Genomic DNA, 23,091 nt, shown 5'->3' on the forward strand with positions numbered 1-23,091 from the left:
ACCAGGTGTAAATGGGTTCTTTGGTTATCCTCTCCAACAGTTTACATATTAAATAATTCATATCTGTTATTTTCACAGTAAAACATGACAGTTTATGAATCCCACAAATCCAAGAGCTATCAAGTAAATGTTTTTTTTAAAAGAGTGGTGAATGCCGTAAAATACTGCAGAAACTTTGGCTGCTAGGACTTTGGGTGCTTTTTTATTTTTACTGACCTGATGACACTACTCTGTTTTGACTTTACTAACATCATCATTTTCCAAAGTATGCAGTACTAAAGAGTGTTTTCCGAAAATCTCCATTTTGGAGGTAAATGCTGTTCCAGCATTAATGAAAGGCATAAATGCAGAATTTTTTTTGTTTTAGAACAAAAATTTGTGTTGACGTTGCCTAAAGCCTCAAGCTTACATTCTGCAAGTGACACCATGCATACAAATTTAAAGGAATAGTTCACCCAAAAATTATAACTCTCTCACATCACTTACTCACCCTTATGTTGTTTCAAACTCGTATGACTTTCTTTCATGTGCAGAACACAAACCAAGATATTTTAATGGTTACATAATGTCTGTAGCTTCATACAATGCAAGTGAATGGTGACCAAAACATGGATGCTTCAAAAAGCACATAAAGACAGCATAAGGTAATCCCTTAGACTCCAGTGGTTTAATCCATATCATCTGGAGCATTCCATTCACTTTTGGGTAAGAACAAACCAAAATGCAAATTGTTTTCACTGTACATTTTGCCATTGCAGTCTTTGGGCACAATTATGATTTCATGCTTGATTACACTTCCTGGTACTTGATGCATGTGTACATTTACATTTATGCATTTTACAGAGTCTTTATTACAGGGACAACCCCCCTGGAGCAACCTGGAGTTAAGTGCCTTGCTCAAGGACACAATGGTGGTGGCTGTGGGGATCGAACCAGCGACCTTCTGATTACAGTTTAACAGTTATGTGGTTTAGACCACTACACCACCACCACCATGTGCGAGTGCCATGGCACTGTAGGAGTGTTATTGTGCTTGAAATCATGATCGCCAAGGATACTGCTGATGTCAAGATTTATAGTGAAAAAGGAGTTATATTTTAGACTGTTATCACCCAAAACCATTTGGATCACTTCAGACAACAGGGATTAAACCATTGGAGTCATATGGATTACTGCTGGATGGATTAGTGCTTTTTGGAGCTTGAAATTTTGGTCACCATTCACTTGCATTGTATGGACCAACAGACATCATATCTCCATTAAAATATCTTTCTTTGTGTTCCAGAGAAGAAATAAAGTCATATGAGTTTAGGGCAACATAAGGGAGAGCAAATGATGAGAGAATTAACTATCCCTTGAATAAAGTTTTAAAGTAAACTTTTTTTATATAAAAAAGAAAAGAAAAAGAAAGTTAAAGAAAAAACATATACTGGCTGACACCGATTTTGGTTACCGGTATATGTCGACCTTCAGTGATCTGAGAATCGTTATAGCTAGGCTGGACTTCAAAAATACCCTTGATAAAGATGATTCACTAAGAAAGCTTAATGATCAGGACCCTAATGAGTTTTCTTTGAAAGTTTGTCACCCACTGTGACTAGTCCTGTGGTTAAAGTAGTTTTTTTTAATGATTTTTGTCATAACTGTGCAGTCCTAGTGATGTGTCTAGCCATTCGTCAAAACCTGTGTGTTTGCACTGCCTTGAATATGCTGTGTCGGCATTATGTAGAAAAGGGTGTTATTCCTCAAAGCAGGCACAGGGGGAAAATGGTGGGGGGAAGTAGGCCACAGATAGGCCTATTTCTTCAAGGATCTGACTTTAGCTCCCTGCTAAAGTCAGATACTCTAAATCTAGGCCAAAATAAATGCACATTTTGTATTTAGCAAAGCCCTGAAATAGTCAATGAATAACCTGGGGACCCCTCGGTTAGATTATACATTATCTCTGGAATGCAGACATTAATATTTTGTATATGCATCATAAGCATCGGTGCATATACAGCGAAGGTATATAAACAGAACAGAGGATTTTGAGTTGCAAAAGGAGTCTTGGGTAAAAACAGGCCTGAAAGATGATGTGTTTTTGCATAGTTTAATTTTTTATTTGAGAACAAATCAAATCAAACAAGTAAACAGAGCTGTTTCCTTTACAATGCCGTGAATATGAAAACAAACTTGTTTCATGACAAACGGTGTTATCAGTTGCTGATCACTTGTGTTGATATGCTAGAATACACAAATGACACATATTCATGTAGTCCATGAAAGACCATAAATGAGGACGCATTTGAGGTATCATTTATGTCCACAGCAAATATGATGTGGACAAGATATGCATCAGATTTTAATCCTAAAGCTTTGTTCACATTGTTGGAAAAATCTGATTTTAATACTGACTGTTTAAACTGTAGGTTATATTTTTTTTCAGTATCCAAATATTAACACACAAATCACAGACAACGGCATAAAAATGGGAGAGGTGGCATATGCAATGTTTGTTGCTGCTGGGGTTAAAGGGATAGCTCACCCAAAAATGACAATGCTTTGATCATTTACTCACCCTCATGCCATCCCAAATGTGTATGACTTTCTTTCTTCTGCAGAACATAAAATAAGATTTTGGAAGTATATCTCAGCTCTGTTGGTCCTCACAATACAAGTGAATGGTGATCAGAACTTTGAAGGTCCGAAAAGGACATAAAGGCAGCAGAAAAGTCATCCATAAGACTCCAGTGGTTAAATCCATGTCTTCAGAAGCGATATGATAGGTGTGGGTGGGAAAAAGAACAATATTTAAGTCCTTTTTTACTATAAATATACAGTTTTAATTTCACTTCCACATTCTGGTAAGGACGTGACTTTCACTTTCACATTCAGCCTCCTACTGGTTAGGGCTGGTCAAAGATGGAGATTTATAGTAAAAAAGACTTAAATGTTGATCTGTTTCTCACCATCACCTAACATATGGCTTCTGAAGACTTGTATTTAACAACTGGAGTCATATGGATACATTTTATGCTGTCCTTTTCGGATCTTCAAAGTTCTGGTCACCACTCACTTACATTGGATGACCCAACAGAGCTGAAATATTCTTCTAAAAACCTTTGTATGTGTTCTGCAGAAGAAAGTAAGTTATACACATCTGGGATGGCATGAGGGTGAGTAACTGCTGAGATAAATTTTTGGTTGAACTATCCCTTTAACAACTGTTTTAGCAGAGAAGTCTCGTATTTGGGCCGAAATCATCCTGTCGTGGGCGATGTGTCCCGTATTGAGGCATAACAGGGTCAGACAGCACGATCATCCCTACACCCTATTGCCCTCATAGACTTGACCTGGTCTACACAGTCATTCTGCACACACTTTTTAAGTCATTTTGTTATTGAAAATTCTATTGTAAAGATTCTAAAGTGTGGCCATCATTATTGTTTTCCCTTCAAAGTGGCCTGTGAAAGAATAAATGATGCTGTTTGGAACACAGTATATGTCTTCTTGTCGCAAAACCTGACAAAACAACCCGTCGCGCACAACGAATTACGACTGACCATTCAGACTAAGCCACATTAACAAAAATCAGATTTTAATCAGATTCTAAACCACCTATGAATGTAGTTTGGATCAGACTTGTAAAACTCAGATTTTATTTGTTTTTTTGTACTGTTCAGACTACAAAAATCTAAACAGATTCGAGTCAGATAGGACAATATTTTTTTTCGGCCTGTGTAGTTTTATTAAAACCCAATATGAGCAATACTAACAGTGATAGTAATGCTGGCCTTGGCAACTGCCTTTAAAACGATGAGCTCATCTCCCATGCTCAAATTAAAGCTATTCAAAGCTATCTGTCAAAGTTGGATATTTAATAAGAGCTACAGATGAGCATGGATTTCAAGCCAGAGCATTTAGGCCATTAACTAAAGCTGCCTGTGGTAAAGAGCTGTCAGAATCCTAACCACAGTTCACCATCTCATACCTTTCTGCTGGAGGACAGTTATGTGAATAATTTCATTGTTCCAAACTTGGATCATGTTTGGAGCCCAATCAATCTGAAATAATCTCACCTATGAAAGAGTTTTATGTTGTTGATCATGGGGCAGCCTAGTTGTAGGTTCAAGCCCCGCAAGGGGTGATCAATGAGCTTACATTGTTACTCTTTGAGTAAAAGCATCAGCAAAAGACAAATAAATCAATTAGTTCCACCCACCTTCAGCCAGTGTTTCTTCTACAGTGACCTGGTGTCTTCCAACAGTGAACGCCCGTCCAATGAAATTCCCACCGACACCACAACTGGATCCAGAACCTCCACCTCCCCCTCCAGAACCGGGTCCAGAGCCCACTAGCTCCCTCCGGGAGTCAAAGAACTTCTTCATGGTGTATCACAGATCTCACTTACTGTTTTTCTGTCTCTGATCAAACAATTTAACAAAAAGCTGTAGTGGGTTTTTCTGGTGCCAGAGGTTTAGATCAGCTGTGGCTGTCAAACATGGACACACAGCTCAATGACTGTACTGAAAACGGCTCAAATGAACCGTATTTTCAGATAACTGTAACAATAAACGGAAATCAGTAAATTAAAGCATATGTATTTCACTATATCTACATAAACAGCTTAAAAACTGTTACTCAGATGGACCGATATGATTTATTCGGTTAGTGTTAGGTCTTTTTCACTATACTGACATCAAATTCCAGCTCAGATCAATGTAAACATTCAGGTACAGCTATATATTTAGTCTTCAAACGTCAAGTAAACAGATATTATTGTTGTGATGGACGAAAGTCAAAGCATCCATCATAAGCCAGCTGTGCAGTTCATTTAAACCTCCTTCATAAAGTTAATAAAAATCACCCACTTTTCACAGAAAAATAGATGACATGCGGATATTAATCAGAAAAAAGCATCTGTTTTATGGGCTAAACACCCATATTCGCATAAATTAGTCTCTTTTTTTGTTGAAAATATCATAATTTATAATCAACGCTCGGACAGCTAGGCGCTAACGCTAGCATTCCTGCTAAAACCACACAGGCTCGTGAAACGTTTCATCCGCGCGTCAGAGTCCTGCCGGTGAACGGTGAGCGGATGCGGTTTGACTTAAGCGGAGAGAATCAAATTCAGGCAGAAATGAGCGTGTTAATCATGGCGAGTCCCGTCTGCGGCTTCAGATGCTGCAGATGCGCCAGCTAACCGGAAAACACGCCGGAAGAGTGAACACAGAAACCAGAGCTGTAAGAACTACAATAAAAGTCTTTTTTATCGACATTAATAAATTAAAATATTTTATTTTAGTTGGGCCCAAGCACTGAACGTGCGTGAAAACTCTTTAAATTTTGCACACACGTCAGAGTTTTAGGGCTGGACAAAGTTGCAGGGGTGGAGGGGCTCTAGCGCTCCCTTGAAAATGTGCATGTAACGGGGTCTCTGTAGCACCCCCATTGTCACCTAGAGTCACCTTGGTGCATATTTTTCTGATCAAGCGGAACAACTTTCATACTTTATATATAATGCCAAATGTGTGTGTCCACCTTGCATTGTTTTCCAGAAGACACAGGGTGGAAATGGACCCATGGTTGGGCCCATCATCGCTGCTTGCAGCTATATTTTATTATTATTTATTTTATTTTATTTACATGTCCTTTTTACACTTATCTTAATTTTATGTATTCTTTTTTTCTTTGAGTATTTAACCTTCTTTATTTTCTGTATTGTCTATTTGGTGAACTAGAAATATTTAGACAGATAGATTTAATTTTATTCAGTATTGATGGAGCAACATAATTTGCATGAAAAAAAAAATTATAACAGAAGGTTAATAATAATAATAATTATAATTATTTAAATATATATATATATATATATATGATACTACCGGTCAAAAGTTTTGAAACACTTACTCATTCTTTATTATATTATTATTACTATTATTGTTTTTTTTGTTTTTTTACATTTTAGAATAATAGTAAAGTCATGAAAACTATAGAATAACATAAATGGAACTATAGGAATTATGTTGTGACTAAACAAAATCCAAAATAAATCAAAACTGTTTTAATTAGCATCTTCAAAGTAGACACCCTTTGCCTAGATTTTGCAGAAATGTACTCTTGACATTTTCTCAAACAACTTCTTGAGGTATCATCCTGAGATGCTTTTTAAACAGTATTGAAGGAGTTCCCATCTATGTTGCCCACTTATTTGCTACTTTTCTTTATTATTTGGTCCAAGTCAAATTCAACTTTTTTTGCCTCTATCATTTTTACCTCTTCATCTCCAGATTTCTCCAAAGATCTTCTCTCTTTTACAATGGCAGTGGCAAGATAATTATTTTGAATCTAAAGAGAGATTCTTTTTTTTTTTTTATCTAATTGTAATAATTTACATAAAGTGTGGTCACATATGGAAATCATTATCCTCATTATAATATATTTGCATGAGTTTATTTGAAACAATTATATGTTATGCAACATTTTTGCAAATTCAAAGACACTTATTGTATTGTATTAATATCACAGACTTCTTAAATCAAATGAAGGTTCATTTCTCTTTTTTGTACCCCTCTTTGCTTTCTCGTGGTTCTTCAGAGATGCATACGAGTACTTAAGTAAAATTTAAATGTTACGTTTACATTTTAGGACAAATCACACACTGACCAAGTGTTGAGGTTTTTACCCCACAATTGGTGTAAATGATAAGATCATTTTCACTTTTGGGTGAACTATACCTTTATTCTGATCCTATACATTTCTGCAACCTGCTATTAGGCATACAAAAGTAAACTTTACTTTAAAAAGGGGCAGTGGTGCCCCTATGGGGCAGTGGGGCTCAGTGGTGGCTCAGTGGTTGAGGCTCAGGGTTACTGACCAGAAGGTCAGGGGTTCAAGTTCAAGCCCCAGCACCACCAAGATGCCACTGTTGGGCCCTTGAGCAAGGCACTTAACTCCAGGTTGCTCCGGGGGAATTGTCTCTGTAATAAGTGCACTGTAAGTCGCTTTGGATAAAAGCATCTGCCAAATGCATAAATGTAAAAATCCTCTATACACTTGTACGACGTTGCACAAAGTTAAAAGGTAAAGGAGGAATTTTTTTCAAATGTATAATACATACAGCTTAGAAAACAGACTTCTTCAATAGAACTGAGTCCCAAATGTGCATTTAAACGGTCATATCTGAGGAAAAATCCGTCTGTCAACACTTGACTAGTTATACTACACTGGCCCTGAAGGTTATATGAACCGTTCAATCACTCATCTATGTGAGTAAAATAGAGGAGGAGCCGAAAATGAGGAACTGTATTTCAGTGCACTCAGAACAACGCCCACGAAAGTTGGCAGCAAAAGTCCGACACGTTCCCGCAGACATACGCGTCCGTCCATTCAACTCAACGGGTGTTGCCTTTCTCTCCGAATTCAGCGGTTCAGCAGGTAAGATATTAAACTAAGACCGCGTTTATTATTATAAGACAAAAACTTTTCAATCGCTTTCTCTTCGCTCCTCCATCCGCTCCTTAAACTTATTTAATTAAAAAAAATGAACCCATAATTAAACAGACGAGAAGCCTTAACATGACGTCATGCAAAGTAAAAGCGAGCGTGGATTGTAACTACTTGTTGGAAAAATGTAACAATTATTTTAGCATAAGCGTTTTGCGAAATAATGAACGCCCATATTCCGTCACGTGACGATTCTCAGCATGATCCCTCTTATATTCTGCTTTGATAATAAAACAATGATGGGTCATATTGCTTTGCATAGCAAATTAATTGAAACCACACTGTTTTGCAAATATGCCTCATATGACGTTGACTCATCGCATTTGCAATATGTTGGACAGGAGGGTTCAAAATGGAACAGCACTGACCAGCACCCCAGCATTTAGCCCAATATAAAATTGTCTAGTGGAAGAATATCAAATTGCAAAGGAAAATCCCAAATGAGATCTCATTATTATCTTATTTTTTTCTCCTAGAGAGAAATTAAATTAAGAGCAAAGCCAAGTCTCCTGCTTCTCAGATGTGTTACTTCACTGGAAAGCACTTGTTACCACACAGGTATCTCCTCTAGAGTTTCAGAAGAGATCTCAACACCACAAACTGAAACTCAAAAGTCATTGATTTCAATATGAGATCAAACATTTCAAATCAAGTTCTCCCAAGAGCAAATGAATTGAGCTATGCCATCCACATTAATTGTATAGCTATTACTATTATGTACTCTTGCTATAGACTGTCTCTGTTTTATGTCTGCTAAGGAAAAGTTATAAGTTTATACTAAGTTTATGCATCATAACTGAGAACTCAATTTAGTCTCTTTGTGAAAGAGAAACCAATACTTTCTTCCGTGTACTCACAATTGGCGGGTTACATTGGTGGGTAGCCTACTGAGTAGATATTGAAACTGCACAAAGAAGAGCTAAATATGAAACATGATTAAAATGTGTTGAGTGAATGTCTAGGTATGTTTCACAATCTGTATTTTCCACAGTATGTACTATAGTAGAGTCAAATATAGTGTCAACGTGGCTTTTTAAATTAAAAACAGATGTTGCTTGCACATACATCACTAAGAGACCGTTAAATGATGCTCTGTGTATTCATTGGTCCCCTGATAGTGTAGAATACAATGAAGTGAAAATTAAGAGACTGTCAGATGTCTCTGCATTTTAAATGGTGTCTATTTTTGAGGGGTAGAAAGAGGTTTTAAGCAGATTGTTTGAAAAGGAAAGCTGATACTGAGCAGAAGGTTGTTAATTACCGGTCTCTTCTGCTTAATGAGTTGAATAGTGAAGTATCCAGTTTGCTAGTGGCAATCAGAGGCGTTATTTATTTAACAGTTTCACCTGTTAGGGTAAAGGCTCCCTCCTTACTATATTTCGCTACACTAAAAACAAAACAAAAATCCTGTAGTTTATACAAAAAAAAAAAAAAAAAAAAAAACACCTGGCAGCTGTGGTTGCCAGAATAATTGTGTAAAAAATACAGTAAAAAATGTAAACAACATTACAGAACAAACTGTACATTTGAATGTTTAAAACTGAATTTACATGACCACGATGGCACTGTAAAAAAAAATAAAAAAATCAAACTTCATATTATCCTTCTGAAACTGTAAACATCTGCTTTTTACTTCATAAGGTTATTCTAATCACTTTAAAAATGACAGAAGAGCACATGATGACATGAAGTTCACCAGTAGTGGCTCTTCCAGGAGCAATGACCAATAAACATGTAGAGACAGTGCTCAGTGTCACACAAACAAACACTAAACACCATCAGGGTAACACATGTAAACTGATATTAAAAATAAGAAGAAACATAACTTCCCATAAAATATAATGAAATATGATGGGTCATGCAGGGAATTGTGGGAATGCCCGATTATTGTTTTTAACTGTAATTTTTACAACAATTTAGTGTAAAAACTACTGTATTGTCTTTTAAAATATATATAAAAAAATTGTCTGTATATTTTACAGTTAATATTCATTAATCAATTAACGTTTTTTTCTGTAGCATTTTCACAGTCTTTTACCATTACAATTACAGACATTTTTGTTTTGTTTTTCTATCAGAGATAACAGGAAAAGATAATGACTATAGTCTTGTCTTTCTGTCACGTTGCTGATCTTGTTAGTGCAAGTTTAGATCATATAAACTGATGAAAAAATTATTTCCTCTGACAGTTTGAAAATGCATTTGTGTTGTACATGCATGGCTGCCCTAGGGCTTAACATATGTATACATTATTATTAGTAGTATTATTATTAAACCCCTTTTTTTTTTCTTCTTTTTTTGTGTATAGCTTTTTTACCTCTCCAGATTTCTCCAGAGATCATCTCTCTTTTACAATGGCAGCGGTAAGAGAACTATTATTAATCTAAAGAGAGATTTTTTTTATTATCTAATTGTACTAATTGTAATATATTACATAAAGTGTGGTCACATGTGGAAATCATTATCCTCATTATAATATATACTATTTGCATGAGTTCATCTGAAACTGAATATGAGTACATATGCAAAATATTTGCAAATTCAAAGGCACTTTATTGTATTGTATTAATATCACAAACATCTTAAATCAAATGAAGGTTAATTTCTCTTTTGCTTTCTCGTGAAGAAATGCATACGAGTACTTAAGCAAAATTTATATGTTGCGTTTACATTTTAGGACAAATCACACTTACAAATATGCAAATTTACAAATAACACTGTGACAACAGCTCTAAATTTATAGGTGTAGGGTTACACTGAGGGTTTGCAGTGTGGATAGTGCAGTTGTTTGTTTCTTTGTTTTGCTGTAGTTGGGTGACCGTGGAACTGTGACTGAGGCATCAGGCTTCAACCCAGAGGAAGATGCCCAGAAAATCTATGGCGCTATGAAAGGAGCAGGTAAATGATCAGACACATAAAAATGACTTTGAGAGGAAACTTTGTCCTTTATTTTGTCATATTTTTCTTTCTTACACCTAATGGCACTGCATTAGTATCCTAACCCATAAAGTTCAACCCTTAAGTGCTAAGGTCAAAAATACAGCTTAAAGTGAGAAAAATGCCCCAGATATTTAACCTTTATTTTATTCATGATCTAACATTTTATATATTATTCTAGTCCTTTCTAGAAATGTGTAGTGGCCAAGAACTGTTACATATCTGTATATTTATAAATATAATCTGTTATATAGGGAATATAATGTCTTTTCAGAAAACTCTGAACAACAAGAAAATGCTCCCAATGACAAATGGTCAGCAGTAAAGAGCTGTATAATTTTAAATTTTGACTTGCCAGTAATGTATCCTAGCAAGTGCTTTATGATATCTTGTGCATTATACTTTTTGTGTTTGATGTTGAATATAGCAGCGTTTCTCAACTGGTGGGTCGCAGGTCTGTTCGGATAGAGTCACGGACGGCAGGGAAAGAACAATGCCATGGTTCTCCGACCATTAAAAGGCAAATGTTATGATAATCTCGCATTTGTTGGTTTATACGTTCTAAATATGCTTCCAATCTGCTCTGCTCTAACCTACTGTATCACTGGGGAGCACGCGCGTCAACTGGACTTCCCTCGATGTCGTAACGCAGACCAAAAAAACTGATGTGATCCATTTGAATTTTAGTTCAAATATTTTGAAGCGCTATGGAGGAAGTTAAACATCTTCAAAAGTAATTCCGACAATAAAAACAGCAATCAGGAGGAGGTGCCAAAATAAAGAAAATGTGACCCAGACTACATTAAATACAGGTTTATGTTATATTTGTATTATATTAGGTCACCATTTAATGCCAATGCAAAAATCTGGGTACTGAAGCAAAACCAGGTGAGAACCAGCTGAATATAGGTAACAGCCATATTTTTGTTAATTTAAAAATGTATTTAGATTAAATGCTTCATTTAAAGAAATAAATGTAAGGCATGGCTTTTGTTTTTATATGGTTAGAAAAAATGTGCCCTCATAAAGGTTAATAAATGCCTCGAAAATGTATTACAGTGGGCAAATGTTAATGCCTGTAAAATAAAAAAGAATACTATTTAAAAATACATATCTAATATTTTAAAATATATATATATATATATATATATATATATATATATGCAATATTACAGAAGATCTAGAGTGCGATATGGCCCTACATCAGCACTGCTGTGATTCGGCACCAGGTAATCACAGCAGTACTGATTTTGGGCCATATTGCATGATTGCAGGTGTGATATTGCTTATATACACTCACCTAAAGGATTATTAGGAACAACATACTAATACTGTGTTTGACCCCCTTTCGCCTTCAGAACTGCCTTAATTCTACGTGGCATTGATTCAACAAGGTGCTGAAAGCATTCTTTAGAAATGTTGGCCCATATTGATAGGATAGCATCTTGCAGTTGATGGAGATTTGTGGGATGCACAGCCAGGGCACGAAGCACCCGTTCCACCACATCCCATAGATGCTCTATTGGGTTGAGATCTGGTGACTGTGGAGGCCATTTTAGTACAGTGAACTCATTGTCATGTTCAAGAAACCAATTTGAAATGATTCAAGCTTTGTGACATGGTGCATTATCCTGCTGGAAGTAGCCATCAGAGGATGGGTACATGGTGGCCATAAAGGGATGGACATGGTCAGAAACAATGCTCAGGTAGGCCGTGGCATTTAAACGATGCCCAATTAGCACTAAGGGGCCTAAAGTGTGCCAAGAAAACATCCCCCACACCATTACACCACCACCACCAGCCTGCACAGTGGTAACAAGGCATGATGGATCCATGTTCTCATTCTGTTTACGCCAAATTCTGACTCTACCATCTGAATGTCTCAACAGAAATCGAGACTCATCAGACCAGGCAAAATTTTTCCAGTCTTCAACTGTCCAATTTTGGTGAGCTCTTGCAAATTGTAGCCTCTTTTTCCTCTTTGTAGTGGAGATGAGTGGTACCCGGTGGGGTCTTCTGCTGTTGTAGCCCATCCGCCTCAAGGTTGTGCTTGTTGTGGCTTCACAAATGCTTTGCTGCATACCTTGGTTGTAACGAGTGGTTATTTCAGGCAAAGTTGCTCTTCTATCAGCTTGAATCAGTTGGCCCATTCTCCTCTGACCTCTAGCATCAACAAGGCATTTTCGCCCACAGGACTGCCGCATACTGGATGTTTTTCCCTTTTCACACCATTCTTTGTAAACCCTAGAAATGGTTGTGCGTGAAAATCTCAGTAACTGAGCAGATTGTGAAATACTCAGACCGGCCCGTCTGGCACCAACAACCATGCCACGCTCAAAATTGCTTAAAATCACCTTTCTTTCCCATTCTAACATTCAGTTTGGAGTTCAGGAGATTGTCTTGACCAGGACCACACCCCTAAATGCATTGAAGCAACTGCCATGTGATTGGTTGATTAGATAATTGCATTCATGAGAAATTGAACAGGTGTTCCTAATAATCCTTTAGGTGAGTGTACAACAGTTCAATGAACAAGTAAATGTAAAAAAAATAGGAAAAACTGAGTACGGTCATAAAAACGCACTTGTGCATGGAACTTTCTTACACGACCGATCAGAATCTGCCGTTGCTGGTTCAAAACAAATGATGCATCCAAACCTTCGTTAGTAATTCAAAAATGTCACTTTAGAAATAGTATCACTGCTTGTGTTGTGTGTGTGTGTGTGTGTGTGTGTGTGTGAGTGTGTGAGCGTGTGTGAGTGAGTGAGTGAGAGACAAGGAGCGTGTGTGATCACCTATTGCCACACCCAAGCAGAAATGCTGTCAGCTTTCTGAAGATCAGCTTTCTCAGTGGAAAAATAGCATCCAAGAGTCCCTATTTCGCAGTTGCCGGTGCGCAAGAGCCGCAATGTCCTCCAGCATTTTAAACGTCACCCATTGTATAATTAATCAGTCTGTTGTTGTCAAACAAACTTATTTCACGTTGTCATTATGGGGTATTGTTTGTAGAATCTTGAGGAAAACAATGAATTTAATCCATTTTGGAATAAGGCTGTAACATAACAAAATGTGGAATAAGTGAAGCGCTGTGAATACTTTCCGGATGCACTGTATGTAATGTAAAAAAATAAAATAAGAAAAAGACAAATCATAGCTCTTAACAGATATACACAGCTCTTACACTTTAGTTTAGAACGGCATGAACACAAACTGAGTGATACACACACAGTGAAGCGTCCGAGTGCTGATGCTGTCAGACCATCAGTGCTCATGGAACGTCTCTCGGCCAATCAGTTTCGAGGACCAGAACTAACTTTAGTGTGTGTATATGTATGTATGTATGTATGTATGTATATATATATATATTTTTTTTTTATTATTATTATTTTTTTGTTTTATATAAATTAAATCTGACACTAATTTCAGCCCCTTTGAATATTTGACCATTCAGACCAGAGAACTAAATCACATTTCCATTTAAACTGCAACCTGTGATAAGCATTGACACCTGCGGCACAAAATGGGCTGTGGTCCAATGCAAAGTAGAAGTTGATTCTCTGGCATTTTTCCCTTGAAGTATTGAAGTGTCATTTGGAGTAAATCTTGGCATCATGGAATGCAGCCTAGTGAGATTTAGTCATTTCTAGTGTAATGAACTTCAGGTGATTTCAGTGTGAGACGCATTACGAAAACAGGAATTGCACACAAACCGATACTGTGAGACACAGGCCTGTCTGTATGGGAGTAAACAAGTGTATTACAAGTCAACTCCATGTGATTTTTCACAATATATTTAAGTTGCATTATTACAAAAGTGGCATAAATATAAATTCAATGCAAAGAATGAAACAGTCTTCTGCAGTTATGCCTCAATGATGTGAAACAATCATGTGAAAAAGCCTGGGGCATTAAAGGGATGGTTTTCATTTACTTACACCCATGTAGTTTCCAAACTCAAGATTTTATGGAACCCAAAAGACAATGTAAGGCAGAATGTTGGTGTCAGTCACCGCTCTCTTTACTGAATAAATAACAGAATTGTACTTTTTGGCTGAACTAGTCCTTTAACTGAAATAACTGAATTTCTTTCAGGCACCGATGAGGCAGCTATCATCGAGATCCTTGCTCATCGCACTATTGCACAAAGGCAGAGAATCAAAGAGGCTTTCAAACAGTCTGTGGGAAAGGTAACATACCTTTTTTTACCCTCTATCTCACTAAAAGTTGATGACACTGGCTATAAGGGGTTTTCTGAAAGTTCCTTCGTAACAATCAGCTGATATTAACGGATCTCAGCCTTTATCAAAGCAACACTAATCTGTTGAAACTAGGGAAGATTGTCTCCGCATTCTTATTTTTGTGGAAGGTCCTAATTGCAGGGACGACACGAGGAACATTCAGGTTTTATTTACATGAAACATATGGTTTGTGATAACTCTGTTGACAAGTCTTAATGATTCTGTCACTGGTATGAAGGTGCGAACAGGGGAGATTATGTATCACTGATAACAGATACTCTCGATGTACACATGAGTCCATGTTTCGCTTCGGAGATGTTCCTGCTGTATGACTGTTATCATTACAGAGGATGAGTAAGAAGACTGCTGTGCTTTGTCTCGGCTTATATCTCACAGCCAGCATTGATTTTATTGTAACGGTACTTTCTTGTGGTTGCTCTCTATTAATGTGTAAACCCTCTGTAAACATGTCACCATAGTGTCCATAAAGTAACCAATTGAATAAAACTGTCATTAAAAGTCATGGTCAGGTCTTGCTTGCATTGGTGGAAATTTTTAGCCACTGCAGTGTTCCCTGTTGCTGTGTTTTGTAAGAAAGAGTGAGTCATCATGGGGGAAGGTCTGGACAGCGTACATGAAAGTCTTTGAATGGATACTCTCTGTAAAAGGACAGCGCTACTATGACTAGTACCGCACCCACTGGAAAGTTACATCAGAAATTACAGTCTTGGTCTGGTGTTTCAACATAACCCTTATCCAAGACCAAATCCATTTGTTTCTTTTTCCATCTTTCGTATTTGATTTGTTAAATTGTATTTGTGATGTATTTATGAATATATCTAAGAAGACATATTCTCACATTAGGTTATGTCTGGGTTTGGGTGTGGCTATGTTTGGAATAGCGTACTGTAGAAACAGTCAAATGTATGGTAGTACTGTATGCAGTAAGCATACTGTACACCTTATGCAAATTGTCTGTATGCATTGAACCTGAATGACCGAATATATTTACCTGTATTACCTGGCCTTTCAATTCCAGTGTGCTGAATAAACTAGGAATAAATCACAGCCATATTTACGGCCACAGACATACTTTAAAAATCTTTCTTTATCATTTTTACACAAATTAAATGTTCAAAAGGCAAAATAACTCCCTTGCATGCAATGACAACAATGTAGCATACTGTTTGAAATTTGTGGAATAATTCATACTGGTCCACTTGCTATTTTTAAAGAATAATAGGCAATATACATTCAGTAAATAGTAAGCTAGTATTACATTCTGAAAATAACCCAAGACGTTTTTCCATGTGATAAATAACACCATTTTAAATGTCCATGCAGGAGCTGGTTGATAACTTTAAGTCAGAGCTTACTGGAAACTTTGAGAAGGTTGTGGTTGGTTTGATGATGCCAGCTCCGGTGTATGATGCATATGAACTGAAAAACGCCATCAAGGTTAGTGAGGAACTGCAACGCTCTGACAGACGGAAAAAATAAAATGCTAAGTAAGCTCCCCATACAGAAATTGCAAAAATAATGACCATGTTTCCAACACTCTTTCAGTCTTCCATTGGCTTTAGATGAATTATGATTGAATATTTTGGCAAAGCCAGAGCAATTCTTCATTTACTTTTCATCTCTAGGGTGCAGGGACAGAGGAGGCATGTCTTATTGACATTCTGGCCTCCAGAAGCAATAGTGAGATTAAGGACATTGTCGTTACTTACAAGAAAGGTACATGCTACACTGCAAAACATATGACCAAAAATGAAAAGCCTCTCATAATTTACTTACACTCATGCCATTTCAGATGTGTATGACAGTCTATCTTCTGCAGAACACAATGATTTTTAGAAGATTTCAGGGTCTAAAACTTTGAAGCTTAAAAAAGCACACAATTCCAGCATAAAAGTAATCCATATGACTTCAGTGTTAAATTCATGCTTTCAGAATGAAAGTATGCAATATGAAAGGTGTGGGTGAGAAACAGATCAATATTTATCAATATGCATTATGCAAAAGTGGCAAAAACAAAAGTGAAATATAGTCAAAAAAGGACTTAAATATTGATCTGTTTCTCACCCACACCCATCATATCACTTCTGAAGACAAAAATATTTGTGTTCAGCAGAAGACAGACATACACATCTGGGATGGCATGAGGGTGAGTAAATGAAAGAATTAAAATGTTTAGGTGAACTATTCCTTAAATTCAAGATTTACATCAGTTATATATAAAAACTGAAGATGTCTCATTATCTTTTGCACAATTCAACATTGTTTGAATATTCAGCTCTCTCTACTGTTTTTGTTCTGTATCCTTTTTCTGATAACATCATTGCAGAATACAGCAAAAGTCTTGAGGACGATGTCTGCGATGACACATCTGGAATGTTCCAAAGGGTCTTGGTCTCTTTACTCACGGTACACAAATACAAAATCCTTTGTTCATCTCCCTTTAATACCTTTTTGTTATGCAAACCTTTGCTGTCCACAGTGTCCAGCCAGTACAGGTGTCATCCATAGTTGGCAAAGTAGATCCTATATATTTATTTCTGCTTTGATTATAGGCTGGGCGTGACGAGAGCACCAAGGTAGATGATGCTCTGGCTGCCCAAGATGCAAAGGTGAGGATTGTCATGGATTAAATGTGAAAGGAATATTCAGAGTTTGATACAAATTAAGCCCAGTCATCAGCCTTTGGGGCATAATATTGATTACCACAGAAATGTACATCGACCTTCCTTTTCTTTAAAAATCAAAAGCAAAAATCTGGGTTACAGTGAGGCACTTACATTTAAAATACTCAGTTTCAAAAGTATAGCCACAAGAAGTAAACGGTGTCCATGTTAACATGATTGTAGTGTGATAAAATCACTCTCTAACCTTTTCTGTGTAGAGTTATAGCCAGTTTTACAACCTCATTGACCTAACGTAATGCTGTAAACACTTAAAGGGATAGTTCACCCAAAAATGAAAATTCTCATAATTTACTCATCCAGATGCCACCCCAGATGTGTATGACTTTTTCTTCAGCAGAACAAAAACTGAGATTTTTAGAAGAATATCTCAGCTCTGTAGGTTCATACAAAGCAAGTGAATGGTGATCAGACCTTTTGTAGCTCCACAAATCACAAAGACAACGTAAAGGTAATCCATAATACTCCAGTGGTTAAATCCATATCTACAGAAGTGATATAATAGGTGTGGGTGAGAAACAGATCAAAATATCCGCTTTCACTTTTACATCTGAAAGTCAAATGTGGCAACTGATTAGTTTCACTTCTGAAAGTGAAAGTGAAAGTATAGATTTAGTACAAAAAATTGACTTAAATATTGTTCTGTTTCTCACCCACACCTATTATATTGCTTCTGTAGATATGTATGTTTTCTTTGTGATTTTTTTATTTATTTATTTATTTATTGAGTTACAAAGGCCTGATCACCATTCACTTGTATTGTATGAACCTACAGAGCGGAGATATTTTTAAAAAAATCTTTGTTTTATGTTCTGCTGAAGAAAAAGTAATACACATCTGGGTTGGCATGAGGGTGAGTAAATGGTGAGAGAATTTTCTTTTTTGGGTGAACTATCCCTTTAAGGTTTTACAGCGTAACATTAGGTCAACGAAGTTGTAAAATTGGATATAACTCTAAACAGAGAAGGTTAGAAAGTGATATTATCACACTTTCTGCTGAAGAAAGTCATAAACATCTGGGATGGCATGAGGGTGAGTAAATGATGAGAGAAGTTTAATGTTTGGGTGAACTATCCCTTTAAACAACTTTACAGCTTAGAAAATACACACATTTTAACAGAAGAATTAATGCAAGTTCTTTTTTAAATTTCTAAGCTTTCTGTATCTGCAGGACTATTTTAAGTTATCTTTTAAAAGGTATTTAAAAAGGTAATTAAAAATGTATAGGTCAATCATTATAAATAATGTAAACAAATATGAAATAAGAGTTACAGCATCTAAATATATACATTTTTCTTGATACACTCATATACATTTTAACCATAGTTAAATTATTTGTCAGTTCTCCATATGATGGTTTGTGCATATTCACTATATGTAAAAGCAATGATTCGACAGTATAGTATGTTCAGTACATGTAATAGCAATATTTTAGTAGATCCAGTATTTCCATTTGCAATTATTTAGTATGTCAAGTTCAGTATACAGGTTACTACTGCTTTATACACTATGGGTTACAGCCTTAGATAAACAGCAGTCATGTTTTTGTTCATTAATAATTGACAGTGTATGAAAGGGAATTGCTTAGGTTAAGTTCTCCATTTTTTTCTCTTCCAATAGGACATCTATGAGGCAGGCGAGGCTCGCTGGGGAACGGACGAGGTCAAGTTCCTCACCGTGCTGTGTGTGAGGAACAGAAATCACTTAATCCAAGGTATCTGCGACCACATCATGGCCCGACTGCAATAGTCAGCAACATTATAACATCAGTCCTCTCTGGCACTTATGCTGCATCAGCACATGTTTGATTTCTTATGTAAGAGCAGAGAGCAGCTTGGGGGAGAAATGAACATGGAATAATACAGTAGACTCATTATCTCCACCTTGTGGTGACAGATGTAAATAGTTTTTCCAAAGGGACTAGCTTTGTTCAGAATACCAAACTACCACACTATTTCAGCCGAGTAGCATGCTGTTATGGACATAGCGCTTGATTCATTATTTCATTATTATTATTATTATTATTTGACTGCAAAGAGATAAACTGAACAGAAAACTTTTTGGTTCTGAAATGTATATCTGTACAGCATTTGCTGAATTAAACATGCACATGATATGGTCATGTGACAACAATGTACCATAGGCCTGCTGCTGTTGCATACTGCAAATTATTGTTTCACATACTACTTGGCTAAAAGGTAGTAGGCAGTATACCTTTTATACTGCGCGGTATGCAAAAAGCAGTGTGCTAGTATTCAATTCCAGCCATTTTTACTCACTTTTCATTTTGCAGTGTTTAAAGAGTATCAGAAAATTGCTGGTCGGAGCATTCAAGACAGCATTAAAAGAGAGATGTCTGGCTGTTTGGAGGACGTTTTTCTGGCAATCGGTCTGTTGTGAGCATTCCAATCATTCAACCAATTTACAAATCAAGTTTTCATTTGCATACTGATATATTAAACATGTCTTTTTACTTTGCAGTGCAATGCATGATAAACAAACCAGCATTTTTTGCTGAAAGGCTTTACAAGTCAATGAAGGTAAAATAAAATGGCACTTGGGCCAATTATTGTCTATGTAATGAATCTAACTAGTACAAAGATGATTTTAAGTATGTACTTGTTCATTCGTATTGTCTCTTCGCCCCTGCAGGGTTTAGGCACCACAGATAGTGTGCTCATCAGGATCATGGTGTCTCGCGCTGAGATCGACATGCTCGACATCAAGTCTGAGTTTCTAAAGATGTATGGAAAAACCCTTCACTCCTTTATAAAGGTGGGACGTAGCAGATTTATCAGAGGACATTAGTCCTTTTTTGACCATCAACCTACACATCTTATCTTGTTGAGCACGTTGCCACGGAGACATAGCATGTGTGGAGGCTTCACGAGGAGGTTACCCCATGTGACTCTACCCTCCCCATCAACCGGGCCAATTTGCTTGGGGTGGAACTCCAGGGGTGGTAGCCAGCGGCTTTACCACTGAGCTACCCAGCCCCCTGAAGTTGGTCCCTAAAAGTTTATCAAGTCTGAACACTAGCATATAGATAACCTCAAAACTAAAAGTCATGGACTAAATGCAACAAACCTTTAGCAACATATTAGTCAAGTTAAAAGTTTTACCTGTCACACATAATTATACATAACAGGGCATTGAAATGTGTTGTCGTAAACCCTTCATGAAACCCTGTTCTGTTTGGTTTCTAGGGTGACACGTCGGGAGATTACCGTAAGATCCTGCTGGAGTTGTGTGGAGGTGAAAAGTAACGGAGACGTGAGGGACCGCCACGTCTGTCTCGTTCATCACTATCTCGCACATTGGCCTACTGCATTTCAAACACATTCCTTCTTTGTAATTGCAAGTGAAACTAAATAGTAATGTTTTAAACAGGATTTGTGATGAATTTCTTTTTTTATTATTGTTTTAGAATTTTCGGGAGTCTTTTACAGAAGGGCACATCTTAAGAGTTTGCCAAATAAATAAAAGCCATATTGACCCGTATTGACGTTTTGTTGTCTTGATGGATATTTTCAAATCTCAGTAAACTCATTGAGTCCATTTCTTGAATTACTCCGAATAAGGTTTGTTTAATGGTACAACAATGTTTACTTGGTTAATTGGTTAAAAGAGTAATTGCTCATGGTTGGTTGCACATGCATGTCAGATATACTGTAGTCTTTATTTTATTGGATTAGAGGTTTCGTAGGATATGTGCATTCAAGGAATATTTCACCCAAAAATGAAAATTATTTCATCTTTTACTCCCCCTCATGCCATTCCAGATGTGTATGACTTTCTTTATTCTTCTGAACACAAGAAAAAGATTTTTAGAAGAATATTTCAGCTCTGTAGGCCCTCACAATGCAAGTGAATGGTGACCAAATCTTTGAAGCTCCAAAAAGAACATAAATGTAGCATAAAAGTAATCCATATGAATCCATATGATATATTAGGTGAGGGTGAGAAATAGATCAATATTTAAGTCCTGTTTTACTATAAATTCTCCTCCCTGCCCAGAAGGTGGCGACATGCACAAATAATGCGAATTGCCTAAAAAAAAAGAAGGTGAAAGTGAAAGTAGAGATTGATAGTAAAAATGACTTTGTTTCTCTGCCTTTGTGCATTTTGGAGCTTCAAAATTTTGGGTCACCATTCACTTCCATTGTGGGGACCTACAGAAATAGTCTTATAAAAAATCTTCAGTTTGTGTTCAGCAGAAGAAAGAAAGTCATATATATCTGGGATGGCATGAGAGTAAATGATGAGAATTTTCAGTTTTGGCTGAACTATCCAAAAAATGATCAACAAGTGAGTTTTTTGACACTTACCACTAAGTGGTGCTGTGCACATACTTTTGAGCCCTTGACCATCAGTCACAGGGTTATACAAGTGGAGCTGTCAATGGATTATTTGGTGGTGAGAAAGTTTTACGTTCCTTGTACTTTCTGTCTTGCATGAAGCAGAGCGCTGCTGTCACTTTTCATCAGGCACAAAATCTGCCTTTAAACTCTTAAAAATGTCAGTCAAAGGGTCAAAGTAAGAGCTCAACCTTCAGAAAGTGTTGTATGTCCATTTTATACATTGAGTTTTATATATATATATATAGATAGATAGATAGATAGATAGATAGATAGATAGATAGATAGATAGATATCTTATATGAGTTTTGCAATTTGTGCAAATAGTTCTCTGTCTAAAAAATATGGAATTTGTGCCTTTAATGCTTTAAAATAATTAATTGGACACCAATTTGTACCGTATTCATGGAAAGCCCCTGTTACACATGGATAATGCTAGCCAACAAATGTGTATGTTGGAAATTATAGTCTTTTGATCTAACTGTGTTTATCTCAATATTGAGTTAGATTTGTGTTTTATGGTAAATGGTCAGGTCCTGCATAGTTGTGTTGTTAAATTTTTTATGGGAAGGCTTTATAGTACCCCACAAATAGACTGATATTGGTAGCAATTTTGCAATTTGGCTTATATATATCAAGGGCTTTTATTTTGCTTAAAGGTTATGCAATGGAAGGCAATGCAATTTATGTCATTTTTTCTATCCATCCACAAAATTGTCAGAGCAATTCTTTAAATTATAGTAGCATACTGTAGTTCATCCAAAATAAAGTGAGGTTATAAAAAAATTCTCAACTCAATTTGTAATAGTCTTGAAGTTGTTTGCTGCTCACAACATTATGAGGACGTTGGAATGAATGTTACACAACAGGCTAATGAGGGGCCACAGCATAAATACATCCCCATAACTTCAGGCGATGCAATTTTTTTAATGCATTTTTCTTGTTGTTCCTCTTGCTTGTCAAGTTGGTGCAATTTTTTCTGGGAGAGCCAAAGTGATCCTGAGAAAAGTGCATTTACGTGTGTATAAAATTGTGATTGGTCCCTGAGGCCAGAGTCCATCAATGTCAAACTACAGTGCGGCTTGTCTGCAAACCATCAAAAAAATAACAGAACCAAAAATGTATAGCAAATGCTACTCTCCAAAACCATATCTTCAAACACATATCCTGCCTACAGTCAGTTTTCGGTGTGATTTAATGGTTTAGGTTTTCCTTATGGGGATAGTTCACACACACGAAAGAAAATTATTCTGTCATCATTTACTCACTCTCATGTCATTCCAAACTCTTAAAGGGCACCTATTATGCCCCTTTTCACAAGATGTAATTTAAATCTTTGGTGTCCCCAGAATGTGTCTGTGAAGT

At 36.6% G+C, this 23,091-nt stretch overlaps 2 protein-coding genes across 5 annotated transcripts in view; one reads left to right on the forward strand and one right to left on the reverse strand.

Moving 5' to 3' along the window:
• Window positions 1-5,178, reverse strand: part of LOC127635858 (AP2-associated protein kinase 1-like) — a 45,667-nt gene extending 40,489 nt beyond the window's left edge. For all 4 annotated transcript variants that reach the window (XM_052116106.1, XM_052116105.1, XM_052116104.1 and 1 more), the window contains exon 1: window positions 4,205-5,178. In XM_052116106.1, the coding sequence (XP_051972066.1) occupies window positions 4,205-4,370 (166 nt within the window). In that variant the 5' untranslated portion in view covers window positions 4,371-5,178. The remainder of the gene's footprint in view (window positions 1-4,204) is intronic.
• Window positions 5,179-7,304: 2,126 nt separating this feature from the next.
• LOC127635882 (annexin A4-like) lies at window positions 7,305-20,869 on the forward strand. Its single transcript, XM_052116152.1, has 13 exons — window positions 7,305-7,422; window positions 9,800-9,854; window positions 10,302-10,389; window positions 14,521-14,615; window positions 16,011-16,124; window positions 16,313-16,403; window positions 17,014-17,093; window positions 17,240-17,296; window positions 18,989-19,082; window positions 19,662-19,757; window positions 19,850-19,908; window positions 20,021-20,143; window positions 20,575-20,869. Exons 2-13 carry the CDS (start codon window positions 9,846-9,848, stop codon window positions 20,632-20,634), a joined length of 966 nt encoding a protein of 321 aa, XP_051972112.1. The 5' UTR covers window positions 7,305-7,422; window positions 9,800-9,845; the 3' UTR covers window positions 20,635-20,869.
• Window positions 20,870-23,091: the final 2,222 nt, after the last annotated feature.

The sequence above is a fragment of the Xyrauchen texanus genome, chromosome 43 (assembly GCF_025860055.1).
Source record: "Xyrauchen texanus isolate HMW12.3.18 chromosome 43, RBS_HiC_50CHRs, whole genome shotgun sequence".
Classification (NCBI taxonomy): Eukaryota; Metazoa; Chordata; class Actinopteri; order Cypriniformes; family Catostomidae; genus Xyrauchen; species Xyrauchen texanus.